We start from the raw sequence: 22,582 nt of genomic DNA, 5'->3' as shown, positions 1-22,582 counted from the left end.
CAAACTCGACACTGCCCATCCCTAACCGGCGAACACCAGATTATTCCGCTTTAAACTTCACGCGGCTCCAGCTCCGAATGTCGTTTTTCTTAGTGATTCCGTGAGCTGAAAGTGGATGTCTCTTATTTGAATAAAGACCTGCTAGTTCCAGCTTGTAATAAAGTGTCACTGGGATTCGAAAGTGTTATTTTACGGGATAGAAACGGTTAAAGTACGTTTTATTTAATTTGGAATTATTTGAAGCTGCTTTTTCAATACAATACAATACTTGCTTACATTGACCATCTTCGACGTGGATCAAATAGCGGGGTTTTAGGTCGTTTCAATTAGTATCAGTATTGACTATGTTGGTAGGGATTATCAATTACGTGAACCAATGTCCTAAAACAATAGAATACACTTCACTTTGAGTGATAAATCCCATTTTCGCGATATCGTTATCAAAGAGTATTGAATGACTACAATCCAATGGGATTAATAAAAAAGGGTGACGCATTAAAGCTTTTTTTCAATATTCTGACTGCTGTCAGATAAATTCAGTAACCACGTAAATGTTTAAACAACGTGCCAACGTGCAGAACGATCCGTTTGGGTACAGAGCGGCACCGTTTGAAGGCATTATTTACTTTTGGGAGCACGCCACAATGCACTCTAGGTCAGGGCTTCCCAAACTTCTTTTTGGTTTGACCACCTTTACTGTATTTACAAAGCCCCCTCGATGTGACACCCCGTAACTTTTTTTTTTGGTAAAATGAGATTATGAAGCAGAAGTTTGCTTTACATCACGTAGATTCAAAGAAGGTTTTTGTTTTTTCCTGAAAAGTTCGATAATCTGATCGATGTGACGATAATGTACAGAGAATGGCATTAAGTTCGCCTTAGATAGATAAGTTAGATAATGGTATTATATTTTTTAAATTACGTAAAAGCTTTTGATATCCATTTTTTTTAATGAACTAACTCTAGCATTTAGGTGCTGCACCTAAGTTTTTTCTAGTCACAGACAACGTCCGTGTCATGATTTCGTAGCCGAATCCACCCAGACAGCATTTAGTCGCGACACTACTAGTTTTTCTGTATTTTCATCAACACCTAGCCTGCTGCTTCGTACAGTCCAAACTTCTCTTTAATGTTAGAACATAAATAAATGTACTCACTCAGCCTCTTCGATGGTCTCCGACATGGCGAGGAAGACACAGTTGAGCAGAATGGTTGCCATGACGAAGTAGTCGAAGTACTGGTTGGTGGACAGGTAGACGCACGCGCGCCGCACCGGCGACCACGGCGACCACCAGAACAGCGACCTGGTGGCCGTGAACCGGTGGATGTAGTTCTTGCGGAACCGCTTTGACACCACACAGAATGTCTGGAACAAAAGAGAGGTATCTAAAGATATGTTAGGAACAAGAGAGGTACGGTATCTATCTCCTTGCCCCACATTATGTTTTTGCATACTAAGTGTGAGGCCTATACCATTTGTAGAGATGTGCCACCCTTTTTGGGAATCCCCTACTTTTGCGCTTGAATATTTGAAGCAAAGGTCTAGTTAATACCATTCAGCACATAAATGAACAGCATTCACGTCAGCACCATAGTCCAAAATTACCTGCCACTGTGTTACTATATCTGCGAACATTTCACGCTAATTATTTGTCTGTATTGCGATTGTATAATACTCGTAATTGCAGTGAAATATGCAAAATTGCAAAGTTTGAGATGCGGAGTTTTCGTACAGTCGTTGCATGGTTTGTTTTACTAGTGCGCTTGTTCTGTTTTAAAACATTGAAACAGAGAACATACACTGAAAAATGGCCACAATTTTGGTTAAAGGAATTTTCTTATAAATAAAATAGTAAAGCAAATAATAAAAAGTTACTTTTATATTGGCAAGCTAATTGAGTAATTCCCTGAACGAAAGACATCTACTGCTGGACAAAGGCCTCCCCCAAGGATTTCCACAAAGACCGGTCCTGCGCCGCTCGCATCCAGGCACCTCCCGCAACTTTCACCAGATCGTCGGACAACCTAGTGGGAGGCCTGCCCACACTACGTCTTCCGGCTCGTGGTCGCCACTCAAGAACTTTCCTGCCCCAGCGGCCATCAGCTCTTCGAGCTATGTGCCCCGCCCACTGCCCTTTATTATTTTATCGATTTTAGACGAATTAGGTATAAATCGTGGCCGCCCAATAAAGCCATCTTTCTAACAAACAAAAACTATGGTTTCCCTTCAAACGCAACAATCTTTCGCCTTTTCCACTAACAAACAAACTTTGATAGGTGATAAAAACCATGACAAAGACTAATTCCCCTCATCTCGGTGCTACTACATATTGTCCTGGCACCGTTTGATCCGTCGAAATCTTGTTAAAGACGAGCTATTCTCAGAACGATTAGACACGAGCTCAAACGCTCAAGCACCGAGGTAGGCATTGTCCTGCCACTTTGAGTTGATATTTGTTAACCCATTCATTGCCTATCGATACCGAAAATTGTCTTTGACGGTGATATTACTCTGCATTACGAATTTTCGTCCAGTGGATTTTGAAGTATTCTGTTTTTTGCACCAAAATAATGAATTAATGAGTGCTCTAACGGTAAGGTCAATCTGTGTTCTCATTTAAGTGATGAATTTTTTTATATTGAATTTTGGAACAGCGTCAATTTCATGTAAGTATAATTGTTTTGTTAAGGATGTCAAATCGCATCTAAGGTAATAAATGTTTATTTTTTTTATTTATTTATAACCACTCATAAAAATCAAAGAAACAAGAAAGAGAGAGAGAGAGAGAGAGAAAAAAAGTAGATTCTTTGACAAAACAAGCATAAAGTGGCAAAATCCCCCATGTCATTGAATGGGTTAACATGAGCTTTCCCACAATTAATGGCTGAACCTGACCAAGCGCAACATGATACGGTCATGGTCTAATACCCGGCTTAGTCGCTTATTGCAATATCAATCACCAAACAATAGTGGTTGATACGGCAGTAATATACACTCGGCGTCAAATAAATCGCACCTCCCGCGACAAGCACTTTCAAACGTTTGCATGCCCACTTCACACCAATATTGGCACCATTTGAAAGCCTAGTTCTAAGCTTCATTTCATTAAAGGAAAGGTTTTTAACCCAAAAATGTGTCTTTAGAAGGATCCAGCCAGTCTCTTCCTTAAGCGACAACTAGGTAGTTACGCTTGAGCCAACTTTTATGGTTATAAAACTGTCAAATTGGGATTAATCGCTATGCATCTGTTAAAGAGGATGTTGGTCTAATTGGTCCCAGAGGTGAGCCCCAAGTGAGGCGTTTTTCAAGTCACAAAAAAATGTAATATGTTTTTCTATAAGTTTATTTATTGGGCTTTCAAATAACACCAATAGTGGTGGGGCAACATAATTGTGTCAGAAGAAAATCTTTATTGTCGCGGGAGGTGCGATTTATTTGACGCTGAGTGTATTTGCTAGCATAATGACTATGACAGATATCGTTCAAGTGTGCACACAAGGGGTTAATGCTAGGATGTCGGGGAACATTATTGATAATGTACTTGAGTTGTATGTTAATTGATAGGTGCTGTTTGTTTCGACATGTTTGTTAAGTAAGTACTTAGAGGTAGATAAATAACTCGGAGTAAGTTATGTAATTAACAGAATATATGAAATATTACGTGACAGGAAGTTAATTTCTGTAACACATTTGTTTCCTAAAATAAAAATAAAATATGTTTGATAAGTACCGAATAGTAACCTCAGCTGTAGAGTCAATAGAAGGAAACATTGATACGATAACTTGAAATTCACTACCTACTAAGTAGCATTACAAATTGAAAATAAATAAAATTAGGTTGTGTTTCAAAATGTATGGCACTTTTAGATCCTACTCATACTCACTATACGATAAATATAAGATCTAAAACCGTGAACACATTATCGCAATAAAGTTTCCCAAAAAGTGGAAAAGAGAGTCGTCCAAGAAAATCTCGTTGTGACCTACGAATTTATAGTCCCATTTATCATGCTTGCAGCTGCCGAAATAGGTGGGCCGAATGAATGTTTATGACAAGTAAATCGTCGTGGATGTGCGAAAAACTATGTAAGGTCGATGCTATAAGTGGGTATAATAGCACAAAATACACAAACAATGAAAAGAGTGGGCGGGGCACATAGCTCGTAGAGATGATGGCCGTTGGGGCAGAAAAGTTCTCGAGTGGCTACCACGGGCCGAAAGACGTAGCGTGGGCAGGCCCCCCACTAGGTGGACCGACGTTCTGATGAAGGTCGCGAGAAGAACTTGGATGCGGGCAGCGCAAGACCGGTCGTTATGGAAATCCTTGTGGGGCTTTTGTCCAGCAGTGGACGTCATATGGCTGAAACGAACGAACACGGAGAATCTTCTCCTTTTTTATGGCCTTCATACTCTGTGCAGCGATTGTTATATGGTATTTTAATTCTAATCAATTTTGCATAACAAGTAGTTGAGAATTTTTTGGTAGTTACCTAATTCTTTCTAATACGATGCTTTGGTTAGTACTTGGTACCAGATAGCTGATGGGTGGATGGATATAATGCTCAATTGCTCAAGGATGATTATTACTACCTAGGTTGATTATTACTACCATTTATTTATAGTCAATATTAACACAACACACGGCCTTAGGTTAAAAGTGAATTCACTGTATGAAGTGTTGTTGTGTAAAGAATAATATTTTTAACACATTATCAAAAGAGACTTCCTGAAAAAGGTGCCCTCTATTCAATAAAAATAGAACCTAATTTTTCCGGACTACACGCACCTTTTCTCCAGGTCATTTGCCAAAGGATCTTCCTTAGTTCGGATGAAAAACTATGTTTTTGACAAGTGAGAAATTATGTCCCCGGGCAGGTAGCCGGCCCGACGGGGGACGGGACGGGACGGGCTGAGACGGGCATGGTCATTATTCAAATACTCACACTTCAAGTACGTCGAAAGCACGTCAGGCTACTTGCTGTTGGAAAATCAAACCTATTTACAAATAAATAAGGTGCCTGTGTTTACCATGTCTGCCGAATTAATTGAAATGGCTTTAGTTAAGACATAAGTTACCTCCGAATGTTATCTCGTAAAACTAAGTTTAAAATGTAAATATACAGCCTTATACTACGAGTATTAACTATTAGATAGGTATAAGTAATATAAGACCTTTACTTACTTAATAGTTTTATTGGGTGAGAATATTTTCAGGATGGTTCAGTAGATTCAAACTTCTTGCAGATAATAAATAGGTGACAACGCAGCAAGCTGCTTATTTTTTCGTTAAAAATATCGATTATGTTTTTAAGAATTACGTGAACATAAATATTTTTATACCTTTAAAATTACCAGGTAGTGGAAAATCGGATTCTAATCAAACTTTTTACGAATAACAACTCAAGCACCAGTTTCCTTTTACTTTAATTGATTTTCTAAAATTGACGTGAATCCAAAATTGTAATCAATGGCGAGAGCAGGAAGTATTTTATGATCCTGTGCCGTAAAATTGGTTTTCTATATGAAAGAAAGTAGCTATATCCTTGTCAAAGCTTGAGTTGACATAATAAGTATTTGATATCCCCTTACGTTATACTCGTACGTAGTTGTTTTTTTGTCACACACCACACAAAATAAGAAAAAGAGAGAGAACAATGCTAACAACAACAAAGTACCTTTTAGCAGTTGATACGGGACTATTCCCACCTCTCGTTACCACCGCTGCAACTCCTGTGTAGCCAGGATCTACAGCTTGACCACAGCGCAGCGCAACTTTAGCAAATATTTTTTTGTGGTAACTTGTCAAATTAAGTTTATTAAAATGCTGTTCAAACTTAAATATTTGTGTCCCAACTTGGAATTAAATCCACGGACTCGAGATTGAAAAGCCCAATTCTAATAGGCTACGAAGGCATTGACATCGACTTGATCTCATTAGAAATCCTCAAAAACTGATACTTACTTACACTAATAACTTTCTAGCTCATTCATAAAAGTTGAAGCCGGTCATTTGCTTCGTAAACACCAAGTCTAAGTCTAATTGCTGACAAAGGGAACTGCGCGCGGGCAATTTAAGTTAACTACTTCCGCCGCACTACTCTCGGGGGCGATAAACTATGAAGTTGGAGATTAGAAACAAACAGTCCAACAAACGCTAAAGGATCGTAGTATTTACTTTGTTCAACTTTGGGGTGGAAATGAAAACAATTTACACTATTACGGCACGGAATACTTGGCAGTTACTTTAAGTACGGTTTGTAGGCCCCGCTAAAGTTTACCTGCAGGCTACTTGTTAAATGTGCCTAAATAGAAAGTATACGTAAAGTAACTACGACATCATTAAATACAATCAACTGAACTGAACTGTAGAAATTGAAATGTTCGCCAGGAAGAACTGTAATAAAAGTTACGTTCTTGTCAATCGCTAGTTCGTTTCAGCCGAATGATGTCCACTGCTGAACAAAAGCCTCCCCTAAGGATTCCCTCAAAGATCGGTCCTGCGCCGCCCGCATCCAAGCACCTCCCGTGACCTTCACCAGATCGTCGGTCCACCTAGTGGGAGTACTGCCCACACTACTTCTTCCGTCTAGTGGTCGCCACTCGAGAACTTTTCTGCCCCAGCGGCTACGAGCTATGTGCCCGCCCACTGCCACTTGATTTTAGTGACTCTGCGGGCTATGACAGTCACTTTGGTTCTCCTGCGGATCTCCAAACGCTAGTAACGTTAATTGATGATGGACTAGATTACTAGAAAATGCAATCACTAATTTTTAAGATTATTCTATGACTACAAGCCTATAGAATAAATCATCCATAGTCATAGACAAAATACAGACTTCAAAATACTTAATCCACCGTGAAACAATATTGCGTACTAAAACTCGAAGCATTTTTCCTCGTACCGTCTGAGCCGCAACTTGGCTCAATATTAACCCGGCCCGTTTAATATATTCGCAGTAGTTTACGACAGTTTAGTGTTCCGAACGTTATGGAATATTAAATCGTGCTCAACTTGCTGATATTGTTGCAGACTCAAAGTTATTTATTTATGTGCTGAGGGTAGCTGGAAAAATATTGGCTTGTGCGTTGACAGCACGTTTTCAGACTTATTTGATGACCTCCTCCTTTTTTGAAATCGGTTAAAAATATCACCTACTTATTTACTACATAGGCAAAAAAAGACAACAAGAAGTTCTGTATTAGATTAAGCTCCCGTTGAATAAAAAAATAATATCTTTGGGAAAAAATAATTCTCTACTTTACATAAAAATAGTCGCTATGTAAAAGAAAATATAACATCAAGCTCCTATTTATATACACATTTTGGTTTTTCAGGATGGATTTATGTAGAAGTAGCTTTTTCCCGCGGCTTCACCCGCGTGAAATTTCGTTTGTCACAGATCGTCATAAATTATAGCCTATATGATATTCTGGGTTATAAACAATAATACCGTAAAGTTTCATCAAAATCCGTTCAGTAGTTTTTGCGTGAAAGAGTAACAAACATCCAGACATCCAAACTTTAGCATTTATAGTAGGAAGTAGGATAAGCGTACAGGTAGAAATATGGTAATTTCGCAGGATTTAAAATTGCAACAGCTGGCATCTTAATCCACGAACCACTAGTGATAATTTAATAGTATAATAGACGAGTAGATATTTAGGGTGAGTTGCACGACCTAACTTTGACCGTAACTATGACGATAACCGGTGTTTGTTGTATGGAGTTTGACAGATTTTAGACGTTTGTCAAAGGTAAACTAAGATGGTGCAACCCACCCTTAGTATGATGTTGGGTCGATTATTGACCCGCTTCAAACGCTCAGTGCTACAGATAAGTTGCTAACAACAATTTAATTACGTTTGCGCCGCCGCAACAAAGTGCCCGTTTGAAATTACCAATAGCTTTCACAGTACCGTGCGTATATTTAGACGAACCAATTAGAGCCACTTTTGACTCCTCATCATTCAAAAACTACTGTGCATTAACACATAAAACATATAAAGAAGCTTTCCTTAAATATAATAAAGTATTGAAAAAGTGCATTAATAAGTCGCAACAAACACACAATAAAAAAATTCTTGATAATTCAAAAAATAAATGCAAGGCTGCGTGGAATATCATTAAGATGAAAGATGAAATGATTTCCTCAAATAACAACATTGACGAAATAAGACACATGGATAAAATTATAAACGACCCTAAAGATATAGCAAACTTGTTTAATGAAGCTTTTATAGATACATGTACCAAATCATTATTAGACTCAAACAAATTCTGTAACCATTAATGTAACCATAAATTAACCATAAATTGTATATTAATGTATCCAAGACCAAACTTATTCAATTTCACAATGTAAAAATGACGACTCCAAAATTAAATATTTATTGTAATAATGAAAAAATTTGTAAATCTGATAGTGCTGTATTTTTAGGCTTAACGCAGGATCCCAATTGTTCATGGAAATTACATGTTGAACAGCTTTGTAATAAGATTAATCGATTTGTGTATGTTCTTTATAAAATGCGAAAAACAAATGATTTAAAACTAGCACTTCTTGCATATCATGGTTATGTTGTATATACGCTATGGACTTGTAATATGGGGAAACTGTTGTTAGTCCAGTCAATGAATGCCTTAACGACGGTGTAGAGAGAAATCCGTGGAACACAATTTCTGACCTCGGGACTTTATTCAGCCTAGTTAGGTGGTGAACATAGCAAAAGTCCCCGCCCTTAGCCCTTGAGCCGGCGGGGAGAGGGGGGTTTAAAGGTACCACTTTTCGGTTTTTCGCTTAATCCTCGGAAACTATGCGTCCTAGTGACATGACTACTATGAACCATAAAAAGCTTATTCAATTTGCTACAGGTGAGACCGTCAAGTTTTTCTATATCTTGTATAGTTTTTGCGGTTTCTGCTCTAGAAGGTCTGTAAAATTGGAAATTTTATTGTCGTCTTACATGTTCCTTTCAGGAGAAAATCAACTAAATCAACATTGAGCAAACACTATAGACATGCGGGAGCATGTTAAGCCTAGTTCCATGGAGGGGACTGCACCGTGCGTATATTTAGACGAACCAATTAGAGCCACTTTTGACTCCTCATCATTCAAAAACTACTGTGCATTAACACTTCAAATTTGGCTCATGTATTGAGACTTGCAAGATGTACATCAGCTTCAAATTTCATAAATATACCTCAAACGGTTATTTAGGTATTGACGTTCAAAAATCGATATTCAGAGCACTACTATCTATCTATCACATGTGAAATGTTAAAATTTACTGGTTTTTTATTTGTTCCTTTGTATTTACATAATTACCTTTCTGGATGCCAAATTTGAACCTTCGAGGTCATCTGGAAAAGGTTAGAATTTGGTCTATAGGTCAGACATGTAGATTTTTGGACGTCAATATCTAAAGAACCGTTTGAGGCATATTTATGAAATTTGAAACTGATGTATATCTTGTAAGTCTCAACACATGAGCCAAATTTGAAGTGTTAATGCACAGTAGTTTTTGAGTGATGAGGATTCAAAAGTGGCTCAAAGTGATTCGTCTAAATATACGCACGGTGTAGTCCCCTCGCTGGAACTAGGCTTAACATGCTCCCGCATGTCTAGAATGATTGCTCAATGTTGATTTAGTCGATTTTCTCCTGATGGGAACATGTAAGACAAAAATAAAATTTCCAATATTACAGACCTTCTAGAGCAGATGCCGCGAAAACTATACAATTTATAGAAAAACTTGTCTATCTCATCTGTAGCAAATTTAATATGCTTTTTTGGTTCAAAGTAGTCATGTCACTAGGACGCATAGTTTCCGAGGATTAAGCGAAAAACCGAAAAGTGGCACCTTTAAACCCCCCTCTCCCCGCCGGCTCAAGGGCTAAGGGCGGGGACTTTTGCTATGTTCACCTCCTAACTAGTCTAAATAAAGTCCTGAAGTCAGAAATTGTGTTCTACAGTTTTCCATCTATAATGCTTTATTGACTGGACTATGTGAGATTGAAACATTATTTAAAATACAGAAAAAATGTATCCGTGCAATGTGCAACTTAGAGCCACTGGACAACTGTAAGCCATGGTTCATCAAATTAAATCTTCTTACTTTGCCATGCTTGTACATATTTGAAACGGGATTATTTGTAAAAAAATACCCATATTTCTTTACAAAATATAATGATAGCAAATTATACAGCCGCAGGCACCCTAATAGACTAAATATCCAGCCAGCCATTAGGACTGAATTGTACAGAAAAAATTATTTCATAATGGCAATCAAAATATACAATAAGATACCTGTTAACATTTCTGACTTACCTATAAATCTATTTAAAAACAGATTGAAAAATTGGCTAGCAGAGAAATGCTTTTATTCTGTTACGGAATTTTTAAATTATAAATGAATTGTAAACTTAAAAAATGACATGTATTGAATTTATTTGGAGCATTTGACATTATATAAAATAATATTGACAATTAATTATGGACTATTGTTAATTTCAAAAGCGCTGTTGATACATACCTACTCGTACATGGATTTCGCATGCCGTAATTATAAATTTATTATTATTATTGACTATGAATTATGAAATGACCTAATAAAAACGGATTATTTATAATATTATGTAAAATGCATGATTTGATAAAACTATTAAGTAATTGACTATGAAATTTTTGCATGTCTTGTAGACGAAACATGTTGAACCTGATTGTTTTTATCTGACATCTGTATTGTACCATGTTCCTGTGCAAATAAATGAATTTGAATTTGAATTTGTATTGCTACTGGTGCGCTTGTTCAATCATGAGCCATGTACGGAATAGAACAGACAGAACATCTAGGTCCAAGTCGTCTTAGACGTTTTAGATTTGTGCAGTTGGCATTTCAACCTAATCCGAATCACCAGGACTACGACTTTAGCCTTTAAGTAATTGTATAGAAATACAGTCAGCTTTAAATAGTTGGTGACCTAAGTGGCCAAAAAGTTGATAAACATAACCTTGCCAATTGTAACGTTTTGTACGTATTGTGTTGCGAGTTTTTTGGCTACTTTGGGTGTCACGAACTGTTGACGTTGACTGTACAATGTTGGCTCGATTATTGACCCGCTTCAAACGCTCAGTGCTGCAGATAAGTTGCTAACAACAATTTAATTACGTTTGCGCCGCCGCAACAAAGTGCCCGTTTGAAATTACCAATAGCTTTCACAGTAATGCTATTGGTGCGCTTGTTCAATGAAGAGTCATGTACGAAATAGAAGAGACAGAACATCGAGAGTTATACTTTTATTCGTCGTTTCAGCCGAAAGACGTCCACTGCTGGAGGCCTCCCCCAAGGATTTCCACGAAGACCGATCCTGCGCCGCTCGCATCCAGGCATCTCCCGCGATTTTTCATTTTAAGAATGAATGAATGAATATTATCTAGGACAAAACTTTTGTACCTACTCTTTAAAAGGACTGGCCAGGGACATTGAGCTTGCATCTTAAATTAATTTATAATTAATTATACTTTGTTTGAGGTGGCTTTTCTTTTTGTGCTACGTCATGTAGAGCGCGAGCGATCAGAGACGGTTATAATTACACCCGCACCACTCACATGATACGGTTTAAGTTTGTTTGCGCGGCGCCGTTTGCCTTTCAACTTTGTTACAATATTTATTTAGTAACGCTAATGGAGGTGTTGAAGAAGGTTTACTTTACTTGCAACTTAGTAAGAAGCTTGCTAGTTTCTTCGCATATTAATAAACGTTGTTTTAATGAAACTGTTTGTTGAAAAATCTAAAAAGCGAGTGGTCAAATGGGTGTGTGTGGGTATTGCAGCTGTATTGCACCCCTAGATAAACAATAGTAAAACCAAAAACTTCTCTTTATAGAAACAACCAGAAGTTCTCTTAGTTTTTGTCGTAGATTTTGAAGTCGCAATAACTCGATTTTGGATTTTTTGAGTTGTACTAGTATTCATCTAGGTGTGCGCACGTGCGGTATGTACCTACTTATAGCTTTGCTTAGTTAGCACTATTATTGTCAAAAAATTTATAGTTCTCTCTGTGAATCAATTTTATTTTGAATGAAACGTTTTTCTTTCCTCAAAATACAAAACATTATTTCTGAAATGGCATTGCTTCTATAAAGAAAACGTATCGCACAAATAATCTAATAGTTCAGTTTCCTCGAGCGAAAGCGAATAAAATATTCTTCGCTGGGACTCACTACGCTTATAATAAAAGAAATAGTACAGCGAAAAATAATTCGGTGCCACAGGCACAGTGTGGTGAGCAGCGTTTGACATAAGTATTAAGATATTGAAGTAAAAAAACTCTATTTGTATTAGATACCTTGAAACATAGATAGATAGGTTCTCTTTATAATGCATCACATCATCACACAAAAATACCAATAAAAAAAAATACATACTTACAAAATCGATACGGTACAATTTAGGCAGTCTTGTCGCTAGGAAATCTCTTCATAATGTTTAGTTACTTGAACATAGTTGATTTATACATTAGGTTACTTTTTATCGAAGTCTACTGCGACGAAGTTACTGAATGATGTTAATTCAATAAACTGAAGCAACATTTAGGAATTTTTTGAGTGTCAGAGTTAAAAAGAAATCCACCACTCCAAATAAATTAATATGTACTACCAACAGAACAGTCATACAAGTCGCTTCCTGCAGTACCTTGCATGAGTACTAAGGCAAATTGAAATGTGAACCTTTTGGGTACTACGAGCGGCCCATTTCATCATTTACATGTATAGTATAGCCTATTCTTTTGCCAGCTGTGCTCTACGAAGGTACTCGTACCCGTACCTACTATTAGTTAGGTAAGTTTAGTAAAAGGTGAAGGCTTTTCAGGCCCAAGTTTCTAAATATAGAAATTAATAGTCTATCATGTTCTGAAAGTGCCCAAATATGAAGTCCCTGCGTATCACTTAAATATGTCTATCATGTTTATAGTAAGCTACTATTTTAGACATTATACACACGCACAGCCTGTAAGTGTAAGTGAATAAATGTATACCTGCTTCTCTCTGCTCAATGGACCGACGACCTCAAGGGGATAGCTGTATTAGTGACTCTAAAACTCACAAAATTCTTACCTCGTTATCAAAATGAGTTGACAAATAAAAAACGATTGCAGCACCCAATATTCTCTCGCAAACTTTGACCTTTATCGGCTTCTGTTCAGTTTGCTCAGAACGATTTAATACGATTCATTGATCATTGTCTAAAAATATTTATTTTTGGGCACGATTAAAAGTTTCGTAGCATGTTTTTTTTTCAGTTTTGTTGGTTTGATTAGTTCTAGTATATTAGGAGACAATCGATTTTGTTTTGTTTGCTCCATCACAAAAATACATCTTATTTCCTAAACCTCTAGGCTGTTACTACAACATTTAATTGACTATAAAAAGAGAAATACTAAACAGAGCCTGTAATAAACATATTCGAATAGATATGTACATGAATAGACTCTACATTCGCTTTAAGCGTCCATGACGTGGAATAATTACAATTTGCCTCCAGCCGAATTCAAACCATGTGAAAGCAGTGCAGTAGTGTGCAGCCATCAAAATGATGTTAAAATTAAATAAACTAGCTGTGTAACCTTCGTGAAAATAGCTTGAATAATATTTCCCGTTTCAGCAACATTTTTCTTTACTGCTCCGCCGCTATAGGCTGTCTAGGGTTATGTTATGTAGACTAAAGCTTTCCTAGATAAATGGGCTATCCAACACAAAAATATATTTTCAATTTGAACCATCATAGTTCTTGAGATGATTAGCGCGTTCAAGAAAACATATAAACAAAAAATTGTGTCCTCTTTTGAAAAATCTCTTCAGCTTTATATTAGTAAAGACTACATTATTTGAATCTCTCAAAATTGGAAATATTGGAAAGAGTGGAGAGTAACTCAAAGCCATCTGTTAAAACTAAACATGCAGAACTAAACTTATCTGAACCGAACGCTCATCTAAAATTCGTATGTCGACTTGCTACTTACGCTAGATTTCAGGCCAAATTAGAAGATGTTTTTGTTAACTACAGCTTCTTCAATAAAATTTATTCAACACAGCCACTATCGTTATTCATTAGTGTGCACGTAATGCTAACTGAATCTGAGTTTTATGGTCTCGCCGGGATATTCTGCGAATTAACTAGAATATCTCCGCTTTTCTCAGGTGTTTTGTTCGTTTTAACTCGGTATTTCCTAGTTGAATTGAATAAACCGAGATTTACCGTTGTTTTCAAAGCATTTAGTGACAGTTTTAAGTAAAATTTGTTCAAAGTAACGTAAATGTGTATGTTATTTCTATTACTCAAATATTTTTGTTCAAGAGAACATTCACTTAAAATTAAAAAATGGTTTCGTCACTGAAATTCTAACAATGCGTAAGTCAAAAATTTATATTTTACAGGAATCAAAGCATCAAAATGTTAAAACCATCAAAAAATTACTTGCGCACTGTTAGAACTTCATGTTCATGTTTGTCATGACTAAAAAGCATTTAGGTAACATATTTCGTTAACGCGGGAATAATTTAGCATTTCAAAAAAGCTTTCACGAGAAAAAGCTGAAAGGTGTTACTTTAATAGAAACTGTAATACTTCTTATTATAGGTGAATGTTCGAAAATAGTCCGTAGAATTGCTTCTTCGAGAAACAAAAAAGTTATCGTTTGTTTAAATCACTTTCCATGCGAATAAAAATAAGTTTTAAGATGTTTGAGTACTACTATTTCCTACGATACTGAGTACAATAGCGTATAGTTTTAGACAAAAATAAAACTGAGGGGTATCAATCGGAGTTACATGTTAATTGATTTAGATTTTCTTTTTATTAATGCATGAACAGAATATTTTTGCGCGTTTATCCGACACTAACCTTTGTCTAATATAGACATCCATTATCAAATGATTGCCACTTCCGTTTCCATTCTATTCGTAAGATTGTTCCCGAACAAGCTTCCACTTTCCATTCCCATTAACAAAAGTGACATTAGATTGGATTGAATACGGAACTACAGCATATCTTACATTTATTTACTTTGTGTCATAAACTCGGCACAACTCATGGCAGAATTCCAATCCGATGCTGGTTTACATTGGTTTACAACTCGTTTGCTTAATATTACAACCAAACAAGTTGTAAACCAGACACTTTTTCCAATGAATATAAATTATCAGAATTAGATGTTGGGCAGTGTGTACTGTATGTTGTAAAGATTTGACGACTTTGCAGTAAAATGCGGGATTTGTTGCGCTATCACGAGATTTGATGGTGATTACGGCTTAGGTTAGTCTTGAGCAGGATTATTTAAGAAAATAACCTCCTAGTCTACTAGCCAAGGTACTGGCTGTAGGTATAGTTTAAAAAATAATATAAACTTATTACCATTATTTTATTTCGGTTTTCTTTGCGTCACAAAAATGATTGTTATTTAAAAGTAGTTTTAGGCTGGGTTGCACCATCTCACTTTAACTTTAACAAACGTCAAAAATATGTCAAACTCCATACAAAAAGCACCGGTTATCGTTATAGTTACGGTCAAAGTTAGATGGAGCAACTCAGCCTAAGAATACAATAATTATAGTGCAATAATTAAAAGATGTTCACTAATAGAAACAATATTATCCCGGGTGAATTCTTATGCTTTCTCTGCCAGAATTAGTACCTTTTTGTGAAGTACAAAGACAAATTCTACAATTTAATTTGAACGCATGTTAATAATTGAGCTTCCACAATCACTATTTAATTAATGAATTTCCGGATTCAACTCTCATTGAAATGAATGTTTGGCGATTAACACGGATTAGCGGTGAATTTGTGCAGGATCTCATTATGGGATGCGGGATGGACTCATTAAAAATCACAAATTAATAATGTTGCAGAGGCGCGTCTGGTTTTTCCGCATAGCAACGATGCTTAAAATAATAAATAATAATAATAATAATAATAAGCCCCGCAGGGCAGCTTTGTGGCGAGCTGTTGGTGAGTAGCGACACCACGGGGCCAGTTGTTAACCCGAGTGCTCCCGAGAGTCGGTCAAGACTCTCGTCTTCGGCTTGCCGAAGTGGAATCCGAGAGGGTCTGCAGGACTTTCACCTCTGGCTTGCCTTAACCGGCCGGCCAGAGTGGAGTCGCTAGAGCTATATGCTCCAGGGGTGGAAGTGTTAAAGGGCATAACGCCGCGAGTAACCTCGGAGAAAGCGCAGCACACCTCTCTACACCCCTGAGCTGGCAGACGCCAATGTTGCCCCTCAGTCCGGTCTATCCCAAGTAGCATTTTACTCCATTTAAGAGTTCACATTTAGTTCCAATGTGTACTTAAAGCATTAGTACAGTTCACTCGTGATGTATAAGCTGTATTATTGCAATTAATTACACCTATACCTGTCTAAGGGACTTATAGGAGTGTAGACTAGTGTAGAGTTATACTTTTATACGATTGTTGGTGTTATAATACTCTAACAACTATCCTTTAGTCAGCCGTCTGACTAAGAGCATTATAGGGGGGTAGAGATACGGCAATCGCTGTTTAACGGCCTACTTGTACGATGTTATAGAGCTAGCATTTTAATAGAACACACGTGGTCATTTATAAAGCCAAAGGCTGTTATGTTTACTTGTTTTAGACTGTTATACAGCTAGTAGCTGTAGTAGGACTTGTTTGTGATAATTAAATAACCTTTTTTTACTATCTGTACAAAAGTGTTTCAATGCACTGTAGGCTGTTAAAAGGACTATAATTATGTGTTGTCCATTAACATCAATAGCAGTTTATTTGTCCACAAGTACTACTCTTATTTGCTTTAAGCTGAACATGAATGTGAATGTGATATTCTATTACACTTTTCCCCAAGCCTGTTTTTAGTTGTTCATGGTGGTTCTGTACATGATGCAGAGGAAAATATTATGCCTGAACCTGAAAGTTCCCTTCAAAATATACAGATATCAGAGTGTGATGATTGCAGTTCTAGTGATAGTGAATACAATTTTGATTTGGACAATTATTTATTTAACCTTTCGCAAAAAAATAAGAACATGGGCTATTAAAAATCGTATTCCTCATTCCGCTTTGAATAAATTGTCAGGCATAATAAACGAATTTAAACCGGGAACACTACCGTCTGATGCTTTAGGTATTCATACTTGACTATTAGTAGCTGGGCTAGGCGATTTAACGGACATTAATAATTTTTATTGCGGATCTCTAAAATTTCAGTATTTGAAAGAATTAAAGATACACAATTGACCTGAACTAGGTACATCTTAAAGCTGTACATAAGTTCACATTAGAATAAATTTATAGACATTAGCGCTGTAGTGGTACAAATGTGGAACTTCATATAGATAACAGCATTCTAACAGAACACATGTGAACCTAATATACGCTCACCGCATTAAATCGGAGTTATAACAGTTCACATAGCCGTATTTCATTTCCACCATTTTGTTCTACATAACCTAAAATATTTACCAAATAAATCTCCAAAATTAATGCAGATTTATTACAAAATTCGCAGATAGAGGGATTGAGTTTTGGTTTCATGTTATAATTAATTACCGTAATATAATTATAATGCCAATACAATATCAAAAACTGAAAATTGTAGATTTCCTCTCAGCCAGATTTAAATATTTTAAAATGAATATCGCGTTTTTACAGAGGCGCGTAAATATTTTAGCTGTAAATATGTATATGTCACCGTAAAATTGTGAATTCCGTCAGATTATAATCTGACGTAGTTAAATTACAATCTAACCTAACCTAACCCACTGTTAGTTTACAATCTAACGCGTTATATTATAAACTGACAGAGTTCGCAATTTCACGTTGACATATACATTTCACGATAAAGTTGCATTCCCAATGGCATTAACATTATTAAGTATTTAAAACCCGTGTTATTATTTGCATAAATGATTATCCGCCCGAGTTGTTTCCCTCTTGGCACTCACGTACAAATACCAAACTAATATTAAAATGTGGAAATAATTTAGGACACACGTGAACTTTATGTAGCATTGGAGTACTTTTGTCGGACTTTATAACTTTGAAAGCTGTGCATTTAGCCACTTGTTACTCTTTATTACACTCACGTACGTTGTATGGTTCACACTGCGTCCCATATAGTGCCGTAAGTCAGCCTTAAGTCCGATGTTACTACTTAAACTGCTATTATAATGCTATTATACTGCTAATGTACAGCCATAGTGAACTTAAGGCTGTCTAATTTGTGCCCAAACTGGTTCTATAAAAGCATTATAGCAAGCTATACAGCTCGTATACAGCTGACATACACAGCTTGTGGAGTACATGTGAACGACTAGTGAACTCTTAAATGGAGTAAAATGTTACTTGGGATACGACCCATGACGCCAGGGGGGGCCCATTTAGTCGCTGGCTAGTCACCGCCTGCCATTTTTTTCAGTCCGAGACTATGAACCAGGCAGGTGACCCGTAGTCTCCATCCATAGCCCAGTAACCAGTCCATCCATCCTTCATCCATAACCCTAGTCCATTCTCCAATAACTGTAATAGCTCCTGTGCACAGGCTGGGGATGGTCTCTGGCTACATCCCATGATATAGTCAGAGACTAGATCCAGCATGTGCACCACTTTCACTTTTGTCATTTATTTTGCGCTTAAAACGGCCTCTACGTGTTGGATCTGTATCCCCATGCAAGCCTTATAAAGGACCGGGCCACTTTTGACCCGTGAGCTCCAAAGCGTACAAACATAATAATAATAAATAATAAATCTTTGGACAATTTCACACAGCGCCAGCTAGCCCCAAAGTAAGCAACTTAATGCTTGTGTTATGGGTGCTAGCTTAACGGGTATACTACTTATATACTTTTTTTTTTTTTTAAATACATAAATATTATACATAGTCACACCCAGACCCGTCACAGAAATTAAAATTCATCATTTCAATTTCTGCCCGGCCGGGAATCGAACCCGGGACCTCTCGGCATAGTAGTCCGTTCAGAACCACTACACCAAACGGCCGACAAATTAACTCTATAGAAAATAAAATAGATGAGTTGGAAAATAGAAACAGATTGAAATAAGAAACGTAATGCAAGTGTAAGCGCACGCTAAGGCTGGGTTGAACCTTCTTAATTTAACTCCATACAAAACACACCGGTTATCGTTATAGTTACGGTTAAAGTAAGGTGGTGCAACTCAGCCTAAGTGTTACGTCATCTACATGAAAATATGTAGATATCAATGTATTCAACAATTTATATTTTTGTAAGACTAAAAGGTGTATTTTTCGTCAGTAAAATTTTTAATTTGCCTACCAAATTGCAACAAGAATCTGTGCGAATGCTACAAAAACTCACGACCATTTATCTTACGTTAATTTGTCGTTAAAATAGCGATTAATTTTAACAGACACTAGGGTAGTCCGTCTGGAATTTTTCAATCTGTAAGGCACTAGATGTATCGTAGGCAACGTTAAATCTAGTGCCTACCTTGAAATAAAAGTACCTGCTAGTGTTTGGAACAAGACGTTTGGTATGCTGTCAAAAATTAATATCGCTGCATAACCTTGACCGTAAGACTTTATAAAACCACTGAAACTAGCCCCAAAGATAACAGCCATTCATCCAGCTTATTAATAATCCAATACGTTTCCAAGGTCAGGGAACCGGGTGCCGGCTAATAAGGGGGCCAGCGCCCACACACAATTTATTTCATAGCGCGTAAAGAAACCTCTCGACAGGCGTCTTCAGAGGGCCGGGGGGAAGAGGCGTCCACGTCAGCGCCCCCTGGCGTTAAGCACATGACACACTGACACTGTTAAATACCTGTCAGTTATTTTATCTGTTGGTTAGTTGTTGTTAAATAAAGAATAGGTATTTGACACCACCAATCAATTGAAGTACTTTTTATGAACTGTCAAAATGAGACTTCCGTAGATTTTGTAGGGAAATACAAGCCAGTGTCGTTTCTATTTTGCCAAATTGACTAACTTTAAAAGGTTAGGTAATCGGGTGCCAGTTCGTTCGTTCGTTCGTTTCAGCCGAAACACGTCCACTGCCTGGAACAAGGCCTCCCCCAAAGGTTTCCACAAAGACCGATCCTACGCCGCTCGCACCCAGGCACCTCGACCTTCACCAGATCGTCGATCCACCTAGTAGGAGGCCTGCCCACGCTACGTCTTCCGGATCGTGGTCGCCAGTGGGTGCCAGCTAATAAGCACAATTTATTTCATGGCGCGTAAAGAAACCTCTCGACACGGCGTCTTCAGAGGGCCGGAGGGAAGGGGCGTCCACATCAGCGCCCCCTGGTGTTAAGCACATGACACACCGACACTGTCTGTCAAATACACTCGCCATCATATAAGTCGCACCTCCAGCAACAAGCACTTCTCAAACGTATGCATCCCCACTTCCCACCAACATTGGTTCCATTTGAAAGCCTAGTTCTAAACTTCATTTCATTACCCGACTGCGCCAGAAGGAGCGTTATGTTTTTCGAGTGTATGTATGTATGAATGTAATTTACACAATGTTAAAATTTTAATGAAAAAATTAACGTCGCTATAGTTATGGTGAGCTTGTGTTATTGTATTTCATGTAAGCCAAATTATTAGTTTCCAATTTATTAATATGCTGATTTTAATTAATAGAAAACGTATCACAAAATTATCCGTTTAAATTGGCTAGATTCTCGTTCTCTCAGACGTGTGTCGCAGACCTTAGCAGTTCTTTAGTGCGTGCTGGCAGACTTGACCTATTTGTGGCCACTTGAGTTTTCGACGAAACTTGACATTGATTTTAAAATTATGAGGCCTTTTGACTATACTGGTTTAAGTGAGCGTTCAAATGCATGAGAGATTTCGCTCCTTATTGATCCTTTTGTTGGTTTTTGCTTTTGTAATTCAATTTGTAGACGAGCCAAAGTAAGAACCTAATAAAGTAATGAAGTGAAGTATTTCTAATAACTCTACTGATACGTTGCTTGTTAAAAAAATCAAAATGGATCCAGGATCCACATACTTGTGTTTGCCAACTTTGACCTTTAGTCCCAGAAATTATCATATCACTGATTTATTATGTCACAAAAAGCTTTCCCTGTATGTTTAAAATAATCTTAAGACCTTGAAATATAACCACGCGAACCTTCACAAAATCTACAAAATGTAAAATGCGTTTGAAATTCTAATCGCAACCCGAATTCCAAACCTTGTCGGTGTTTACAAATCTCAAAGTCGATAGCCCTTAGAGTAAGTAGCGTCTTGACAGCCAAGGGGGCTTGGAGGAGCCAAACTAGGTGGCTCTGGCGGCTCTGGCAGTTCTGGCACCAAGCCATGCCTGAGATTTTATCGCTATTACATTTTCATAGCTAATCCGCATCAAATTTGTTGCAAAAAGACCAAGTCTGGATCAAGATTTATGTGCTTGATCATAATCTTTCCTTAATTTTTCATCAGACTAAGATTTAAGTATATCTTGAATAATGTCTGAAAGTTTTTTAGAGGCATTAAAAGGCAGTCGAAATCATTTTCAGTTTAGGCTAAAAGTTAATCAAATAATCCATCTGAACGTTTGTGACAATACTAAGATAATATAGCAATGAACTGTTTAATTTTTAGAGTCAGGAGTTGGTGAAGAATACGATTTTAAACAGGTTGGCTGGTAGGGCAAAAAAAAAATGAGACATGTATAGGCTCCTTAATAGCAGTTGACGATTTGTAAGTAGTCATTTAATTAGTCTAACTCTAAACAAATAAAGATAATTTTGATTTTGATAATTATATTCCTACCTAACAAAATTAAAAACACAGTCCTAAACGTTTTTCCCGAGTAAATACTGAATAAATGACTTGTGCTCGTCTAATAAACGTATTTTATGTATAATGCATATAAATGAGTCCATTGTTGCTCCCCCACAACCTTGCAAGAAAGGCCAGAAAATAATATAAAACGCCCGCATCGTACAGTATTAAAAAGAAACATTTCACACCATAACAAAACACGGTGTGCAACAATAAACCATGACAAAAGCAGGTTTATTTCCGGAGAAAAATGAGGAATGCCCTTATTATACGGGATTGTGGAGGGCAACTGGCTCGAAACAATTTAGCACAGTTGCTGGAGTATGAAGGAACGTAGGTTTATGTGTGCCGACAATGTTGTCTATGTTGTTAAATGTGGCCGCGAAAGAGAGCTTTTAAGCTACGAAGATGGTATTTTCTTCTTCTTCTTCTTGTCGTGTTGACAACAAACCTATACAGTGTCAGCCCAGAACTCCTCTACGCAGCTACGCAAGAGTGGCGTTGTCAGTAGCATTGATTAAATCTTATGTTGATGTTTTGTTTGATGGTATTTTAAGTCAGTAAGATTATTTTAAGTCAGTAAGATTATTTAGTTTTCATACCTAAGTTCAAGATTCCTGAAACTGGTAATCGCGACAATATTAACCATATCAAGATACGTCATGAATGATAGGTAGTCGGATACATCGCGAGTGGGACGCGCACGACGTCACACTGAAAGTAGTAGACCAAAAGAAGTCCACCGTAACATTAACAACATCGCTTTT

The 22,582-nt window shown here is 37.2% G+C and overlaps 1 protein-coding gene across 1 annotated transcript in view; it reads right to left on the bottom strand.

Moving 5' to 3' along the window:
* LOC135080047 (sodium channel protein 60E-like) overlaps positions 1-22,582 on the bottom strand; it is a 174,028-nt gene that overhangs the window by 85,012 nt on the left and 66,434 nt on the right. The window contains exon 2 of the mRNA XM_063974717.1: positions 1,158-1,366. Coding sequence (XP_063830787.1) covers positions 1,158-1,366 — 209 coding nt within the window. The remainder of the gene's footprint in view (positions 1-1,157; positions 1,367-22,582) is intronic.

Source organism: Ostrinia nubilalis, chromosome 17 (assembly GCF_963855985.1).
Source record: "Ostrinia nubilalis chromosome 17, ilOstNubi1.1, whole genome shotgun sequence".
NCBI lineage: Eukaryota > Metazoa > Arthropoda > Insecta > Lepidoptera > Crambidae > Ostrinia > Ostrinia nubilalis.
Note: the sequence above shows the minus strand (reverse complement) of the source record. Positions and strands in the feature narration are given on the sequence as shown.